The sequence below is a fragment of the Anopheles stephensi genome, chromosome 2, assembly GCF_013141755.1.
Source record: "Anopheles stephensi strain Indian chromosome 2, UCI_ANSTEP_V1.0, whole genome shotgun sequence".
Classification (NCBI taxonomy): Eukaryota; Metazoa; Arthropoda; class Insecta; order Diptera; family Culicidae; genus Anopheles; species Anopheles stephensi.
The window spans coordinates 67,309,367-67,326,429 of record NC_050202.1 but is presented as its reverse complement, the minus strand read 5'-3'; the positions used below and the strand labels follow the sequence as shown (position 1 = coordinate 67,326,429).

At 44.3% G+C, this 17,063-nt stretch overlaps 4 protein-coding genes and 1 long non-coding RNA gene across 14 annotated transcripts in view; 4 read left to right on the top strand and 1 right to left on the bottom strand.

Moving 5' to 3' along the window:
• LOC118504398 (sodium/potassium-transporting ATPase subunit alpha) overlaps window positions 1–7,388 on the bottom strand; it is a 69,892-nt gene extending 62,504 nt beyond the window's left edge. For 6 of the 9 annotated variants that reach the window (XR_004905297.1, XM_036038807.1, XM_036038804.1 and 3 more), the window contains exon 1: window positions 6,829–7,383. Coding sequence is in view for 5 of the 9 variants with exons in the window: in XM_036038807.1 (XP_035894700.1) it covers window positions 6,829–6,852 (24 nt within the window). In the remaining 4 variants the exon portion in view is untranslated. Of the gene's footprint in view, window positions 1–6,828 lie in introns of all 9 variants that reach the window. The other 3 variants (XM_036038825.1, XM_036038815.1, XM_036038822.1) reach the window with 2 other exon arrangements.
• On the top strand, window positions 1,534–3,017 carry LOC118504403. Its single transcript, XR_004905298.1, has 3 exons — window positions 1,534–1,677; window positions 2,050–2,645; window positions 2,906–3,017. It is a non-coding gene; the product is annotated as an uncharacterized LOC118504403 (long non-coding RNA).
• A 1,573-nt stretch (window positions 7,389–8,961) lies between the features above and the next one.
• LOC118504402 (ecdysteroid-regulated 16 kDa protein) lies at window positions 8,962–12,758 on the top strand. 2 transcript variants are annotated; one of them, XM_036038830.1, is made up of 4 exons: window positions 8,962–9,117; window positions 11,862–12,037; window positions 12,140–12,256; window positions 12,330–12,758. In XM_036038830.1, exons 2-4 carry the CDS (start codon window positions 11,941–11,943, stop codon window positions 12,614–12,616), a joined length of 501 nt encoding a protein of 166 aa, XP_035894723.1. In that variant the 5' UTR covers window positions 8,962–9,117; window positions 11,862–11,940; the 3' UTR covers window positions 12,617–12,758. The 2 variants fall into 2 exon arrangements, with proteins under 2 accessions (XP_035894723.1, XP_035894722.1); XM_036038829.1 differs by lacking the exon at window positions 8,962–9,117 and adding an exon at window positions 10,442–10,855.
• A 140-nt stretch (window positions 12,759–12,898) lies between these two features.
• LOC118504401 lies at window positions 12,899–15,508 on the top strand. The gene is made up of 3 exons (XM_036038828.1): window positions 12,899–13,269; window positions 13,355–14,690; window positions 14,758–15,508. The coding sequence occupies exons 2-3, from the start codon at window positions 14,469–14,471 to the stop codon at window positions 15,100–15,102; spliced, it is 567 nt and encodes a 188-aa protein (XP_035894721.1). The 5' UTR covers window positions 12,899–13,269; window positions 13,355–14,468; the 3' UTR covers window positions 15,103–15,508.
• Window positions 15,509–15,655: 147 nt separating this feature from the next.
• On the top strand, window positions 15,656–16,487 carry LOC118504400. Its single transcript, XM_036038827.1, has 2 exons — window positions 15,656–16,017; window positions 16,074–16,487. The coding sequence occupies exons 1-2, from the start codon at window positions 15,790–15,792 to the stop codon at window positions 16,416–16,418; spliced, it is 573 nt and encodes a 190-aa protein (XP_035894720.1). The 5' UTR covers window positions 15,656–15,789; the 3' UTR covers window positions 16,419–16,487.
• Window positions 16,488–17,063: the final 576 nt, after the last annotated feature.

Genomic DNA, 17,063 nt, shown 5'->3' with positions numbered 1-17,063 from the left:
TGAAAAACTCTATCCAACCGTGTCGCGACGATACCCGAGAATCGACGTGCCCCATAGGAGACGGCTAGAAAAACACGTTTCAATATTTTGTGCTTTGTAGCGTAAGTGGGCACAAAAAAAACTCAGAAAACTATTTTACGACAGTGACGAGATGGTGAGCAAGGTGAGAAAGAAATAGTAAATTTTAATTTTATGATTGACATTTTATATTAATCATACCCTCACAGCACACAGCACCACAAGAACGGAGATCAACAGTTCTTGAAACAATTCTGACCATTTGGGTGGAAATTTTTATTTTCATCCATTTCCCCCTTTCATGTGTGTGTGTCAAATGGCAAAAAAGGGACGTTATTTATAACTTAAATATCTGTAAGACACTGTGTGCAAAGGGATCGCATCTAGAAGCAACTGACCACCATTTGCAGCTGGCGCACATAGAAACAAATCCTGGTAGCATCATCAAAAGTCAACTGGCGGGATGCGTTTTGCTACCATTTGCACAAACAAATTATGGCACATGTGTTGATGACGGCGACGATGTTTGAGGTTGAGCCTCCCCTCACTCACGTTTCGATCATGAATCAGAAACATCGTGCAACGCTATCGCTTCCGTACGTCATCAAACCCGTCATGTTGTTTACATTATCACCTTGCTCAAATATAAACAGGATGAGTAAAATAACAAAAAAAAGTGCGTTGCTTAAGCGAAAAGTGAAACACTAAACAATCGCCAGCCAAACGTCGCTAAATAGGCGAGAGCGTCTGGATGAAACGTCACCACAACCGATCGGGAATTCGTTCTTCGATTACACCCCGGCTTGATTGTCAATCATTTGATACATCATTGGACAGACGAATTGCTTTTAATATATGTTCCGTGGCATTCGTTTTCTTTTTTTTTTTTTGCTTTTGCAATCGCCGGCCGGTACGACCTTCACCAAGTGGAACTTTGACTTATTATTTTTGCTTTTCTCCCCCCATTCGACACATCGTTGCGTTCTCTATCACGCAACGTTTCCTTTCGGCAATGTTGCCGTATCATCATCGCTGGTCAATCTTCGTACGTTTCGGCTATCTGTCCGTTTGGTGGCGTTTTGTGACTGCCGTGGCTGGTTGTTCGCCTGGTAACAAACCATCGTCGCCAGTACCTCGGCTGGACCCATACCGGTTACAGTGCCGCGAGACGGAGCACGCGAATGTGATAAATGTACATACCACACGGTCTATGCAATTCAGTGAATGTGTTTGAAGATCGTGTGACTTTTGAAGAGGGTACCGTAAATATTCTCCTCATCCTCCTCCCACCGCCCCCCAGTCCGATTGTTAGCATTGCATCGTGATGATAAATACTTTTCTGTTGTTGCAAATATTTTTGCAGACACCTCTCCAAACCATTCAAACCTATTTTAGTGGTGTTTATGGTTTTTTTCTTTATCGGGTCATGTATTTTTGCTGTTTTTAAGTACCACCGTAGTACATCACTACAGAGAAAATATTTGTCGTACAAAATTGCAAAGTACTGTTCCTTGTAGAAAATTGCAAAATTAATCTACCATTCCCAACAATGATGCGGTAACAACAAACACAAACTAGCACACCGTGATTATAAAAACAGCAAAATCCCCTAACCGATGGACTTTCCATGTCAAACGAGTCGAGTGCGACGAGGATCAGGTGAGTTTTACGATGCCAATTATCTTCTCTTAGTGGTAACATAATGCATACTTGAGAAGCCCATAAAATTAAAGCGAGTATGAACCGTAATATATCGGCATGAAGGTAGGTAGGGGTGCCGGACATTACACGGCAGGACCGGGCATCGAATCCCGTCCGAATTGTCTTTCTGTACGCAAGACTGTCCATCCAGCTGAAATCAAGTCAAGGAAACCGTGAATGGCAAGTTGAAATCTCTCGAGCTTGTAACGAACCTGAGATTAAGAAGAAGAAGCTTATAAGTGTTTCTTTTTATCGTTTCCTATAATAACGTTTGAATAATAGAAAACAAAATAAATAAATATTCAAAACTCCGTATTCAAATCATTTCAGGCAATCACAGTCGATGCAAAGACCACTGGCGCCATCTGTTGGCCGGTGCTGCAAGCGCACACTACGCGCACGCACACGCAGCGCACCACTTGACACACCGAGCTCGAATCGTACACACGTACCAAGCGTAACATCTAATCGAACCCTCCACATCAGTGTGTACGGCGCTTCTGGGGGGAGTTTTGAAGTAGCAGGTGGTGATAGGATCAATGTGATAGACAGCGGCAGGCTCGAGAGCTGGACCTTGAGCGTTCTTACACCAACACCCCATCCCCCCAAATCGCACCCCTTCTGCCAGCGGTTCTCGCACATAGGCGTGAAATCTTCGCGGGGCTCTAGTAAAAGTGACCCAAATAAAATCTATCAAACGTGCTGCGCGCAACCAAGCGTCGTGTGTGTACCGACCACCACACGAATACCAACACGTCTCGCGTTGCACGATCGGTGCCGCCGGTGTGTTCTATCGCAAATAAATATACTTGCAGCACTACTTGAAACTGCTCGAACCAACCAACATTCCTACTGTTGACTGGCCGCCTACCGGGGGGGGACGGACACAGGGCGATGAAGCGCCAGTCGCGAAGACAACCGTGCGAGTAAGTAATTCGTGTCATGTGCGAAGAGAAGCAAGTTGCGGGTAAAACTTAAAGCAAATAAAACACGTAGCACAACCAGCGGCGTGAGGGTGGCTGGTGTATTGAAGGTGTTTTGATCTGTCGCGTGGTTAGCTAGCGTCGAACACATCATCGAACGTTCTCATACACACGATCGATTCGAGCATCAACAAGATCGATCGCAACGCAAATTTGTTCCTTTTACAACTGCTTAATTTGCTACAAATGTCATCCTTTTTTAGGCATCCCAGCACAAAAACAATCGCTTTTGCTTCTCTCAATCATCGGTCAATCACGTATATCAACCAGGTAAACGGTTTCTGATGAATGGCAAATAAAACGAAAAGCGAAAGAAGCAGAGATAAAAAAAACCCGGCAGCATCAGCAACAACAACACCACATTACCCACCGCCTCACAATCGTAGCCGTCCAAGTCCATAGTAGATGATAATTTTGCATCAACAGCGCGCGCACGCGAGACATTTGCCTGTTACAAAAATGGAAACCGGCGACACCGGCGAGACGCCACTGGAGGTTCCGGTGGCCAACCGAAGGAGAGGTGTGCCCCACCACGGTTGCTAAGGTAAAAGACCGGTTCTACACCCTTATACGCCGCTGGTTCGAAAAAACCACACTCAACAGGTAACCGGCGGGTTTGGCCAGCCCCGGCCAGTTACCGATCCTGCTGCTGCTCGATCCTTCTCGCCACCGTTTCCCTCCGTCGTTGCCGGTTGGAACTGGTTTTCCGATCGTTTACATACACACGGATACATCAAACTCTTTTCCCTCCCTATTTATTATTCGTCAACCTTCCTCCCCCTGCCCTGTTGACCGACCCACCCCATTTCTCAACGCCTTGTTGTCCCTTCTTCACGAGCGGATTATTTCAATTTCGCACCACTCATTTATATTTGTATTTCACAAACCGGCACGACACGATTTGCGTTCAAACTCTCTCGACAAGCAGACGGGTACATGTTCTCCACTTCCCTTCTTTTTTCCATCACACCGTCGTTGTGTTTGTGACTGTCTCCTAATTCCTTTTGAGGGGATTTTTGGGACACCTTCCCGGGGGAGGGCCTCCCAGGGTTGTGGGAAATTTGGAAAGGAAGAAAGGGAGCTAGCCGGGTAAAAAACAAACCCGCTGATCGCAAAGATCAGGTTTTACACCCTGTCGATCATTAAAAGCAAAGGGGTTTCTTTTCGTTCGGCCGTAGCAGAAGGAAAACCCCTCCTCAAACAAAGCAGTAAACCAGGTATGAATGACGTCAAAAAGATGGGTGAAACGCCATATTTTATTTCACCACCAACCCAATCGATCACGTGCCACAAACAAACAACCACAATCACGTGGATCGAACCGAGAGCTCCGAGAGGGGTTGGAGTTGGAGTTGCCTAAAATCTGCACAGCAACGAAACAGATTTTTCTGCTTCACGACCCCAACGACCTTAACGCACTGACCACTTTTGGGGAAGATGCACGGAAGGCAGAAAAAATGGCCACCAAAAACCGACGATTTCGCTTCGCTCAATGTCGCACGCGCGAATGCATTTCGATTGAACCATGGTCAATGTCAGCCGTTGTAGGTGACTCGTCGGTGCATGCATCGTCGTTCGCTCCAGCTTCTCTATGGTAAAAAGTGAAGGGATTCACTACTGCTGGTCGTAATGCCGAAGGATATCACGCAATAAAGAGCGGTGCGAAACAATGCGGAACAATCATCGAAAGGATTTTATTAAAGTGGAGTTTGAAATTGAATCCGTTGAAGCAATCTTTTCATAAAGAAATCAGTACAAGATAGTCATAATTTTTTCCATATGTCCAACATTATCCCTGCTAAAAATCCCTATCAAAAGATAGAAAATTTGCATGATTGCGCTCATTACAATAATAAAATCTCCGACACAAAACATACATTATCTCGCACTAGCTACCATCGTCGATCGCTCGCCAACAGTTCAGTCTGGATCGCCACAAGCTCGAGATGAATAAGTATTGATGAACGGAACCGGATCGTGTGCATCGGGAAGAATCAAACGTTTGCATATTGCAACTCCCACCAACCTCAAAAGGGGGGTTTTGTTTTACGGGGGATGATGAACGATGGCGGCGTAAAGGGGTTGTGTGTTTTCATAAGAATGCGCAGACGCCGCACCCCACAGCAGCAGTAGCAGCAGTACTGCACACTTTCGCGGTTCTCGATGTGTTAAACACGGCCCACTAAAGGCGTGTGCGTGCAGTTTAGGTACGGTGCTTACTGCAATCCGACCATACCCGTACACAGCACAGTGAAGACTAATTGATGTCGTACAAATGCATTTTAATGCGTTAATCCAACATAAACAACCCCTAAAGATTCAAAATTACCATTGAAAAACCTTCAATTATTAAATATTTTAAAAAGCAAACGTAAAGCTTATTACATGTATGACACGAAAACAAGACATGCGAGCGTACGAGATTGACTGCTAACCACTGTACGCCAAACAGGCGATCTAGTTTATTCTGGAAGTATGATTCATGTGCCGCTGATAGCACGCGTGTAAGGAGAAGTGAGTAATGCTCGTTTGCTGGTTTGAGCGAAAAAAAAATTAATCAAACTACAACTAAAGCATGCCTTAAATAATCAAACAATTGTTTACATAATAAGCGGATTCCACTGGCAAAGGAAAACGACCAACTTTGCAATGGAAAAATTCTTTCTTTTTCTGCACAATAAAACATTCATCTGCAGCGCTGTCGGATGTCTCATCATCCGGTTGAAACCGCGTGAGGAACGTTACCCATGTGGTTCGTAAATTATCAGATAACACGTATCAGGTGCTGTATAGGGCGGCATGTGTTCGCCTTTATTCGGTCAAACATCAAAACCTGGGACTACCTCAATGATGTGATGATACTCGGTACAACCCGGAGGTACGATAACGAAATCCAACGGTTGCCAGAACACCAGGCAACCAGCAGAAGCAACAGACGAACGTGTCTGCCACCTGTTCCTAGGGTGGGCATGCGATATGGTGAAACAAAACAAACGGTAGTCAAAGCAACCGGATCCGAGGGAAAGTGTGCAGCGCTTCTGAACCGTATTTAATAATTTTTTACTACAATTAAGCGTAGAAATGTGCTTCAATTCCGCATCACATTTGTATTGCACCACAGCGAACCAGCAAAAGGGAACTCATTCATAATGACGAATGTCATCATAGGACGGCGGAGTAAATGCAGCTGCTAATTGGTATCGTCACAGCTCCCACCACGGACGCCATTCATTAACGGTCATCAGCGAACCGGGCAGTATTGCTTCTGCTGCTGCTGCACCAAGACGAACCCATTCCTTCGGGCGTGTCACCTAATACGTTTCTCAATATGTGCGAACGTCATTAGTTTGATCCCGGATCGGTTGGTTCCCGCCGGTCGTCCGCCGCTATCGCTGACTTTACCAGCCGAGCACGGTACCGCGCGACGACGTTAGACAAATTATGTATTCGTGCTGTAACACACACACATACACACACTCATGCACACCGACACAAACGCAGCTCGTGAGAAGCGCGTGTCGCGAACATGGGCGTAGTCTCGGGTGGCCCCGTGCGATCGGATCGCCTCTAATCGCGGCGGTCGCAGTGTATTGCACGGGTAAGCTATTTCTTCCACACCTTCATCAATTGACGGGCGGGTATGTTTTGCATGCTGCTTTTCGTCGACATTAGGCGCTACGTGGGGACGAGATGGGTACCCGTGACAGACGGTCGGATCACATCCCATGGCATGCCGCGGGCAGGTTTTGCTCGATGTAAACCAGCGATGCTGCGCAGAGCGAAGACACCATCGCCATCAATGCTGCACCCCACCGATGATCGTGGTAACCGTTCTTGTCTTCCACTCTTCCTTCGCAGTAGGCCACAGGAAGGTCAACAAGATCTGAGTTCAGTTTTAGCAGCTTCCCCCAGTCAGCACATCTTTCGTTCGCCCCCCCTCATGCCGAAATACACTAACATTCTAGCTGTGAACTGTGATGAACTGCAATGAAAACTGTACCTTTCTCATGCATTTCTTCTCCTTTTGCAATCGCTCGCAACATTAAGGCTCTCCGAGTTGTGCATGCCAGCGAAACCATTTTTCGCAAAATTTGTAAAAAGGATAGAAATTTAAGCAACCACTTACCTCTTCATCCATCGACCGCGCCATGCTTCTTGACGCCAATTGCCTAGTGTGGTTCTTTTCCCTTTGCTAACGTACCCACACACACACGAACAAGCGGGAAGAAAAGCAACCCTTGGATCACCTTGCGTTCGTTCTCACCTCTTATGCTCGGCTCCGGTTGGAACGAGACCCGTTGGTAAAGGATAAGTTGCCCTTTTTAGCCTCCTGACGACGGCGGATGATGTCCTTCACGCGTTCACGCACTCAGAAAACACCCACCAATACACACACGCACGCACGCGTTACAAAATAACACACACACAATGTGGGGGGACCGTGCCCCGCCAGCGATGGCACCGACCCAAAGCGTACGTGCGGATGGAGCGCAAACGATTGCGACTGGGAAGGTGTGGCTGGTTTTCAGGGTCTTAATTGATAATGGTTTGCTGTTCCTTGCGTTGCACACCGGCTGTTCGCTTTCGCTTTTCGTTCACCGTTGGATTTTCACCTGTTTTCCACACCACGGCAAGCAGACTTAAAAATCTAACAACACGAACGACCAAACTTTAGGAAAGAAAGGTGCTGTCATGCCAAACACGGGACCCAAGGTTCATGCAGATCGAATCCAGGTGTGAAGGCTGGTGTGGACCTGTTTACTTTTGTTCAATTGATTTTCTCTCTTCTTTTGCCTAACAAGTTTGGTTAAATATAGTTAAAAACAAAAAACTTTAGCTATTTTAATGGAATCGAAGCTCAAAGCAGGTTTGCATTGGTTTTAAAAATAAAAATAATGTTTTGGGATTGTATATACACCTTGCCAACTTGGGGTATGAATATGAGATTGTTGAAGAACTGAACTCTCTGCGCTGTAAACAGCGCATGCGACCATTTCCGAAGATAGCCGAACGGAGCCGATGACTTTCGATATCGAAATTCCTCCATCAACGGTTTTTGAACATGCGGTTTTTGGTTGATGAACAGGTTTGGAAAAAAAACCTAAAGTAAATAAATACATTTCTAAAACTCTTTACTGTTACATAAATAAAAAGATAGAACAATAAAAAGGCTAATGGTGGGAGAAAGATTATCCAGTAAAATAAAAACTTCAAGCAATTTATCTACTAATTATAGTCATGTTGAATCACATTACCAGTTTAATGAAGAACATTAGGGAAGTGCAGAATGGTTTTTGAATAATTTTTTACGCTTCTTTTCTAAGCAGTCCCTCGTTACTAACGATGGAAGGACGATCCTTTATTTATCTGTAACAAAATACGTGTTTTTGCAATAATTTATTTTACTTTTGATCTCAGCGTTGTTTAACCATAGTGAATAATATACATCCGATTTCACAAAAAGTTTCTGATTTTATAATATATTCACCCCCCCTTCCATAATATCCAACCAAAGTATTTATTTGGATATTATCATAATCCTTCGTTTTTCTTCTAGCGATACGGTCTTCGACATTGTCTCAACAAAACAAAACTTCAACTTAGAATACTTTAACGATAACATACCACAGCCCTACATGACTTTACAAACAAATTGCGAGTTTGCTAAACACAAAACGTTTACTAGGTGCATACATTTAAGGCGAGAGCCCTCGTTCTAAGTCTACAAATATTGCAGCAACACTCTTGGAGGGCTCAAAATGCAACGAATTGATGAACGAAAGGTCACAGAACGACACTATTGTTTGCTTGTTTCGTCGGGAATTGCGCTAAGTTGTGGCACAAGATAATCGGGTGTGAAGATTTCACGGTCACCGACGTAGGTTCACCAACAATTTCTAGCAAGTTGGAAATGAGGATCCGGTTTGAAGATGTTGTTCATTTACTTCACCTCTGAGCAGTTTCATTTCCGTGCAAAGGAAGATGTGCACACCGGTCCGGTGGTGGCTTATCGGTCAAGCTAGGTTGTTGCGTTTGTAAGTATTTTCTCCACAAATCTTGCTTACCTTGGGGCCAACATGGGACCAGTCCGGAGCGCATTGGCTACGCACAGCTGCCGGACGAGAGTGTGGCCCCGAACAGTATATACCGAACAAGGAACTCCAGGTCCGGTTAGCCCCACCGATGTAGTTTTCCGGGGGGTGGCATGGCACAGGGTGTAATAGGTGCACACATTTAAGCACGCAAGGCTTTCGTCCGCTCGGAGGGTAGAGTGGGAGACAACCCGAACCGACCAGCCAACTACTACTAAGAGTCTAGAGTTTTCGAGCCCGAACTGTGCAGCCTTCAGTAGCCATCGGACAACGCCAACGAGTGCAAGGTTTTCGCGCGACTTCGCCGTCTTTCGAGCCACCGTGTAAGTGAGACTTTTCAGCCGCATTGAATGAAATTTTCCAAACAATTTTACCCCTGGTCAAAAGTGCTCCAAATGTTACTAGTGAAGGGAGGTGTAGACACACCAATAAAGTATGTCAAATCCATCTGTTTATCGTTCGTGATTCGTTAAGGAATGGGGAAGTGTGAAAACGTTTCAAGTTCACTGGACGTCCGCTGATGTGATGGACATACAAATGAGAGAAGCGTTACGGTAAAAAAATCAGCGCTATCATCAGCAGACGATGTGGTCGCTGCTGCAGATATTCTGTTCACGTAATGCATCGATTTCCCTGCCAGTGCACATCAGATGTTGTTCCCGTGTCATACCAAGACTGTGTTTTTTTTTTCTTCGCGGTAATTGCATTTATGCCGTGATGTGATCGCCTGTTCTTCGTTTTTTATGTTTTCCGTTAGACCCAATGATCATGCAAGCATGAATCACACACACCAAACGGAAGTGGCGATCTGAGCTTTTGTTTGTCTTTCGTTTTTTTATTTACCTGTCGTGGAGTATGGTCAGCGAAGCATAGCGCTTGATCAACAACAAGAATATGCTTCGGATGGTTGATTCCGTGATTGGACAAAAGCTTTACCAGCTGCTGATTTATTTATGTTCGTACAAAAATTCATCTCAAGGTAGCTATGTCCAAATTACGCTTTAAAAAAATCTTACCAACGAACACCAACTATCCTGCCAAGCGTTTCGTGGCGTTGTTTACGCTGTGTGGTGGAATAATCTTCTCACGACCGTATATATTACGCCTAATTATGCATATCGGACTGTTTTTTCGCAGTATGAAGACATTCTACGAGCTTATACCTGTAACGCAGCACCAACCGGGCAGGCCAACAAACTCGGCAACAGCTTAATATTCTCAAGGATTTGTAAAATTTAAAAATAGACTCCTTCATTCTTTATTCTCTGCTACAGGAAGAGTGGATGGTGGTGAGGAATTTAATTATCATTCCATTCTTACCAACACACGTCTCATTCACGGCTTGCTGTAGATTAGTGATCGAGCGAAGAATCTACTGTGAAAGCACTCCGTATCCCAAGTCGAACGAACGATCATGCACAGTACCAATCAGCATGCTTTAGCCTGATCCTGCAGGTTGAATTATGCACCGTACGTTACACCATTCGGACGTTTCTGATTGCATTTGCTGCTGCGCGTTTGATAGAGGCTTCACACGCTCTAAGCTCTCCTGCGGGGGGTCTAAGCAAACGTTTCCGAGCTTTGTTTATGGGATCGTACATCGGTACGGAAGTCGTCCGACCCGAGGTGTCTGCTGAGTAGGAAGAATAATCCAACAGCGACGCATTCCGCTCACGTACGGTTACGGAACGGAAGAAAAGGAAACTTTACCACCGGCATGGGCCTACTCAGGGCAATGCGCAATCTTCTCTGCACGCTAAACACATCCTGCGCGATCTCACCAGGCAGGGGGTCGTTTCGGTTGCTCTCTGTCTCGCTTATCTGTGGCTGTGGTCTGTCTGCCGGTGACGATTATTATAAATTTAAAACGCGCTTTAAGCATCGCCAGAACTATCATTCTTGCGCGAGCATTCTACCGGTGAGGAGAGTCCTGAATTTCGGAGAGCTTCTCGCCACTGCTGTTGTACTGTACCGTTGGGGAACTGCTAATTTTCGTCGGTGTGTGAAAGTGAAAAGTTAGCAAGCAAAGCAAAAAAAAAACATAACCACCCATCAACAAACGTAAGTGCTCAAGTGCGTGCCGTGGTAAACATTTGGTGCTGATGAAGCAATTGTGTTCCCTTCACCTTTGCCGCTGGCCAATGCTTGCTCGGCGAGGAGTTTAAAAGTGTTTATTGTGCTTCTGCTACCGTTATTATGTCATACTTTTGGGAACCAAGGACATAGAAAGGTTGGGGGATGAGTTTTTTGGGGCCGCAAGCTTTACCCTTGGCTATGAAGAAAAGCAAGAAAGCATTCGGTTGAGATATGTTAAAGGTCGAGTGAGGTTTATTCGTTTTGTTAGCAGCGAACAGAATAAACATCTTTTTTTCCAATAAGAACGTCCGTATTGCTGACAATTAAATTCTTTTCCAATGAAAATGATTAATCTTTGATCGCTGAACTTTAGCCAGCAATTTCCATAATTCCAGTTCCGTAATACTTTCCAGGTGCACAATTATCTCCACTAGTTATGGTTGAACTTTGCTGGAAAAGGTGATAAATAATTCATAAAGGTGTGCAGTTAGCTGCAATCAGTAATAAGTAATTGCCCCATGCAATACTCTGCTCATCCTATAGTGCATCCCCAACCGATGCTATGAGAAACCTGCTGCTGCATGCACGATTGCATCGTACGATCATTCGCCTGTTTTTTCTGCGGTATGATTAGTGAGCCTATTTGCGGACCTGTTTGACATGGTTTGACCAATGGCACTGGGCGGAAAAGTACCAGTGTATTGATTTTCAAGTTTTATTCACGCATATACTCCTATCCAGCTGAGTGGTAGGATCACTCAGCAAGCTCTAATTATTGATCACCCTACGATGCCTGTACGGTTTGGAAGCAAAGTGAATGTAACCTACAGGCTGACGATGAGAAAATTCAAAACATGCGCTTGCATCATTTGCAAAACGAGTTTAAAACCTTTCTGCTACTTCATAGCTTCTTACCGCGTACTAATTAGAGCTCATCTTTGATCGTCTATTTTTTCTTTCTCTTCCATGTAACGTATTTTTCCCATCTTAGATTTTATCCCACGATCGGATTAGCTACCGGGCATCGTATTATTCCGCGTTCCATCCCACATTACCCAGCCAGCGCCATCATGAAAGCATTCCCTGCACTGTGTGTCGTTGCGGCCTTTGTTGTGGTGTGCAGTTTAAGCGGTTCCGTGCAAGCAACCGTCGTCGAATCGTGCGGTTGTAAGTGTTTCATCGCTTGCTCACCCGTTGCAGTCTTTCGTGCTGCGTGCGTTCGACAGAAATTGACGTCGTTTCTTTTTTTTCATTCTCCCACCCTTACAGCCACACGTAGCCTGGTGCCGATCGAGGAGAATGTCGTGGATATTAGCAACTGCGAGAAGGGACCCTGCAAGCTAAAGCGACGCACAACCGTCAGCATTAACCAGAAGTTCACCCCGAGTAAGTCATTGCTATGACGTGTGGGCGGATTGATCGTTTACTTATACCCACTATTATTGCTTCCACAACACAGCTGAAGATGTCAAGAGCCTTAGCACGACCGTGTTCGCGAAGATCGTTGGACTACCGTTGCCGTTCGTTGGTGTCGATGGTACTAGCGCCTGTCCGTACCTGTTCGCGGAAGACGGTGTAACGAAGCAGGAATGTCCGCTGAAGGCCGGCGTGCCGGTGGTGTACAAGCGTAGCTTCGATGTGCTCGAAATCTACCCGAAAATCCCCAGCATGACCATCCACTGGGAGCTGCAAACGAAGAGTGGCCGATCGATCACGTGCTTCGAGGTGCCGGCCAAGATCGTGTAAGACTGCTGCGCGTACTACGTCAGTGAATAGCAGAGCTGGACGGTCGAGGTTAGCTTGCCGAGTGATAGGTTTTAGTTGTACGAAATCTTTTGCGCTACCATGATGCACAGTAAAGAGTGGTTAACTTTTTATTTAAATCGTACACTGATTTGTCCTGTAACTGTTGAGTGTGAATGACCGGCTGTTATGCAATGATGACTTCAATACTCGGTAAGTGGGGAATTGTGTGGCTTAAAACAAGATCGAAGATACGAAAGGAAACATCACCTTACTTTGTAGTCATCTGATCGGTGCAGTCTAGTTTAAAATGTAGATTCCATTCGCGAATAAATCCAGTCCAGATTGCGTGTTGAGTAGAGATATTCCACAGCCTAAATGAACTTTCCCGTAGTTGACAGAATGGGTTTCAAACCACAATCGAACAGACTACCAACGATTGTCGTTAGTGCAGTGCTTATACTAGCACTGGCTGTTATAGAGCTATATACTGCACCGGTCTTTGTAATGTACGAACGATTCCATCAAGTAAGTTCCGCCGAAATCATCGATGCAGCTAACTTGCGCATCGATCAATCGGAAGGAAATTCAATCGTACACTAACCGTGCTTAATGGAACGTTTGAGCTGTACCAAGACTTGGATGATAGCTACGCCGTAAGTGTAGTGGGCATTAAAAAACACACTGCCATCGTCAAATGTTGCTTCTGTTACGTTCATGATCACCGATTTGTATTTGCAGTTCACGTTACGCATGTCTTACAGTACGCTCGGCAACAATCAATTCATCCGTTCACCGTTCCGTATACCCATGCAGAAGGTGTGCACGTTTTTAAACACGACCTACCGCGAGTATCGAGAGTTTTACCGTGACATCACAAACTTTCCGGACGCTGGGACCTGCCCAATGCCGAAGAAGCAGTATTACATCAAGAATAAAGTGTTGGATTCAAAGATTATTAACAATTACTTTCAGCCCGGGTTGTGGAAAGTGGAGTTTATGATACTGAGGGTTGCGGACGAGTATACAATGTTCAGCGCTGAGATACTGTTCAAAGTTTCACGAGAAGATATTTTATGATTCAGAGATCCACCGCATTGTGAATAATATTAAAACATCATGAAGCTAGTATGTAAAAATTGAAAAGTCAAAACCTTTAAACCTTAAATACTGTGTAGTGATTTAAGAGTAAATTTCAATCTCTACCAGTCACTCGACTCCAAAACTGAATTGAAAAGAATAAGTTGATATGCACATTGTATTAAGGGATGTGATGCATAGGGTAAGTAGACATAATTGTATTAAAAACCCGGAGGTCACTGTAAGGTAGGTCTCTTTATACCATCGGATTGCCCTTGTCACAAGTTGCATATCTGTGCTGTTTTGGTGGGATTATTAATATTAGCTCTTATCCATCTTGTTCATTCATATTTACTTGGTGATTTGCATTATAATTTTGTTGATAATTGTTATGTACTTGTGTGCTCTTCTTTATCCTCAGAAAAAGAGGAATGATTTTTATGGATTTTTATTTAACAATCCGGAGCGTAGAAAAGATAAAATTTAACAGAATAAATAATTACACTAATGATTACTTAATGTAGGAACAGTTTCAGGATCCCTCAAGTTTCACGTTATGCCCAATGGCCACTTCGTTCTATAAACCTTTACTTAGCTAGCATGAAAGCTACAGCCGATGACTCGCGCTGATAGAGAGCTGTGTGTGATACCGGAGCAAATTAAGTGATCAACAAGGGCAAATACGATATTGTCTCTTAGCACGAAAACTGTTATAACTGCATGTGACGAGCTAACCTTTTTACAGAACTCTTGCGCCGTACCTTCAGTAAGCAATATGCACTCGTTTCTGCTCGCCGTATCATTCGCCCTAGCACTTTTCCTGATTGTTCCGGGCGATGGACTAATGCGCGTTATTCTGGACTTTGATCGATGGGAAGTGATCAATGGATCAGCGTTCTTCAACATGGAAAAGTTTCGCGTCCGCAAGTACAACCGTACGCTGTCGGTGATGAACGGGACCGGTGTGCTGCTGGTCGACCTGGACAATCGTTACTTGGTAAATGTTGATAAAGCGCTTTAAATTACTTGCAGAGACACTAGACAACGATTTTTCTCGTTCCCAGTACGGAGTCAACTTTGCCCGTAGTGCCCAGGGTAACAATCAGTTCAATGCTTACCCGATGAAGCTGGCATCGAAACCGTTCTGTGACTTTATCAACGCGTACTACCGCGAGTATCAGCATCTGTTTCTTAACTACACCAACCTACCGCTTGTGCCACCGGAAGGGCTGTGTCCGTTCCCGAAAGGAACATACTGGGCGAAGGATGCACACTTTGACTCGTCCGTTATTCCGGTGGTCGTACCGGAAGGGCTGTGGCGCTGTACCACCGATCTGATCGATTCGCTAACTGGGGAGCTTGTCGCCCGCGGTTCTATGTACGTCCGGCTGAGCAAAGAGCTTGTATAGAGAACGAGACAAAGCAAAACCGAATATAGAACATTGTGTTTTCATTGTTTATTTTAATGGAGCAATAAGGCTTGCTCCAGAGTACAGTTAAATAATCAGAGTAATGTGTGATCAGATGATGGGGTAAATACTGCTTACTCGAGATAAATCTTCTGATATGTGAGATCTTCCGTTGCTCCACAAACAAAGTGCGAACTATGTTCCCTTTTATTTGCCATTATTGTAAACGGTTTGCTTCCGTTTGCCGTTGCGTTTCCTCTTTCGAGGGGAGATGTTTCGGGATCCGGTTTACATCCGCATTCCCAGACGTTGAATAAGTGTAAAGGTGAGCGTAAAGATCGATCACAGCGATCAGGGTATCTGCAAATTGTTTATTTATTGCAAAAATCAGAAAAAATATAAAAAATCGCTATTGCACCTAACAATTTTAAACCTCTATGTAATACTCACATTAGCAAATTCACAAAAGTTATTACAGCATAAAAGTGCCAATCGTGGAACGACCGTGTTCGGCCGTGTTATCTTGTTTGGTCTTACATTACTATTACATGCCCATTACATCATTGCTAAGCAATAATTCAAGGATTGAATATCGTATTTACCACTTCTAATTCAATCAAAAAGCAATAACACGACATTATTCACAGCCAGTATACGGTCAGCAGTGTTCAGACGAGCACTACCATCATGAGCAACGCGTTAATGCTCAATGCACTGGCATTGGTGCTGCTGTTGTACACCTGCCAACGTTGTGATGGGTTGTTGAAGGTAATACTCGAATTTGATCGCTGGGAATTAGTCAACGGCACGAACATATTCAGCATGGATTCGGTACGTGTGCGCAAGTACAACCGGACGATGTCGGTACTGAACGGTACGGGTACGTTACTGGTCGATCTAGACAATACGTACGAGGTAAGAGCGATCGCGAAGCATATCCCATTCAGCTGATAACATACTTCTTCGCACAGTATGGCTTCAGTTTTGCCCGTAGTGCCCAAGGAAACAATCAGTACAATGCGTACCCGATGAAGCTAGCATCCAAACCGATGTGCGAGTTCCTAACCGCGTACTACCGAGAGTATCAGGATATGTTTCTTAAGTTCACCAATCTGCCGTACGTGCCAGAGGAAGGATTGTGTCCGTTCCCGAAGGGAAACTATTGGGTGAAGGATGCGTACGTTGACTCGTCCGTCATACCGATTGTCGTGCCGGAAGGATTCTGGAAGGCTAGCCCCGAGCTGCGCAATGTCGAAACGGGTGAAGTGGTAGCGACTGGGTCGTTCTATGCGAAATTAACGAAGGAGTATGTCTGAGCGAACATATCAATAAATAGTTTATCTGATGGTTCACTTTATTATGCACAAAAAATATTTTCAACAGAATTTAAGAGAAATCTTTGCACATTTTATAGCAGCTACAAGCAGGTTCACATGACTGACTGAGGGTAAATCAAGACAAGGATGTCAGAAATGGATGATTAAAACCTCCCCAGGTTTTTGGTACCAAAGAATAAGAAGATGGGCGATCTTCGATGTAGTCAACTACTGCTTTACTCTATCAAATCTTGTGCCTAACATGCCCCGTAAGTTACTCTTACCTTATTACTATTGTATACAATTTTAAATTCAAAACATTTAACCGGGGGTATAATCTATACTCGACGTGGCGATGTGTTGCTATTAGAGTAAAATTTCATTTTTGTTCATGTTTAAAGAATTAAATCCCCAATAATTTTATTATTCAAACGGGAACTCTTAAAAAAAATTATATTCCGTCACGGCTAGTTTTAAAAAAGTGAAAAGAGTATCAAATTTAATAAATATTCGGCGAAAATGATACTAAAAGTATAGCTTCATTATTTCATGGTCATTTTGGTGTCAAGTTAAATAAAATGCCTGTTTTGAAGTATAAATTAATAGTTATATTGTCTCCTTGAGTTCCTCATATCACATCCCACA

Bases quoted from the DNA above. Each gene is read 5' to 3' on its own strand.
- LOC118504402 (XM_036038830.1), top strand. From the start codon at position 11,941: ATGAAAGCATTCCCTGCACTGTGTGTCGTTGCGGCCTTTGTTGTGGTG. The intron at 12,038-12,139 runs GTAAGTGTTTCA...CCACCCTTACAG, and splicing joins CGTCGTCGAATCGTGCGGTT to CCACACGTAGCCTGGTGCCG. The intron at 12,257-12,329 runs GTAAGTCATTGC...TCCACAACACAG, and splicing joins TAACCAGAAGTTCACCCCGA to CTGAAGATGTCAAGAGCCTT.
- LOC118504401 (XM_036038828.1), top strand. From the start codon at position 14,469: ATGCACTCGTTTCTGCTCGCCGTATCATTCGCCCTAGCACTTTTCCTG. The intron at 14,691-14,757 runs GTAAATGTTGAT...TCTCGTTCCCAG, and splicing joins ACCTGGACAATCGTTACTTG to TACGGAGTCAACTTTGCCCG.
- LOC118504400 (XM_036038827.1), top strand. From the start codon at position 15,790: ATGAGCAACGCGTTAATGCTCAATGCACTGGCATTGGTGCTGCTGTTG. The intron at 16,018-16,073 runs GTAAGAGCGATC...TTCTTCGCACAG, and splicing joins ATCTAGACAATACGTACGAG to TATGGCTTCAGTTTTGCCCG.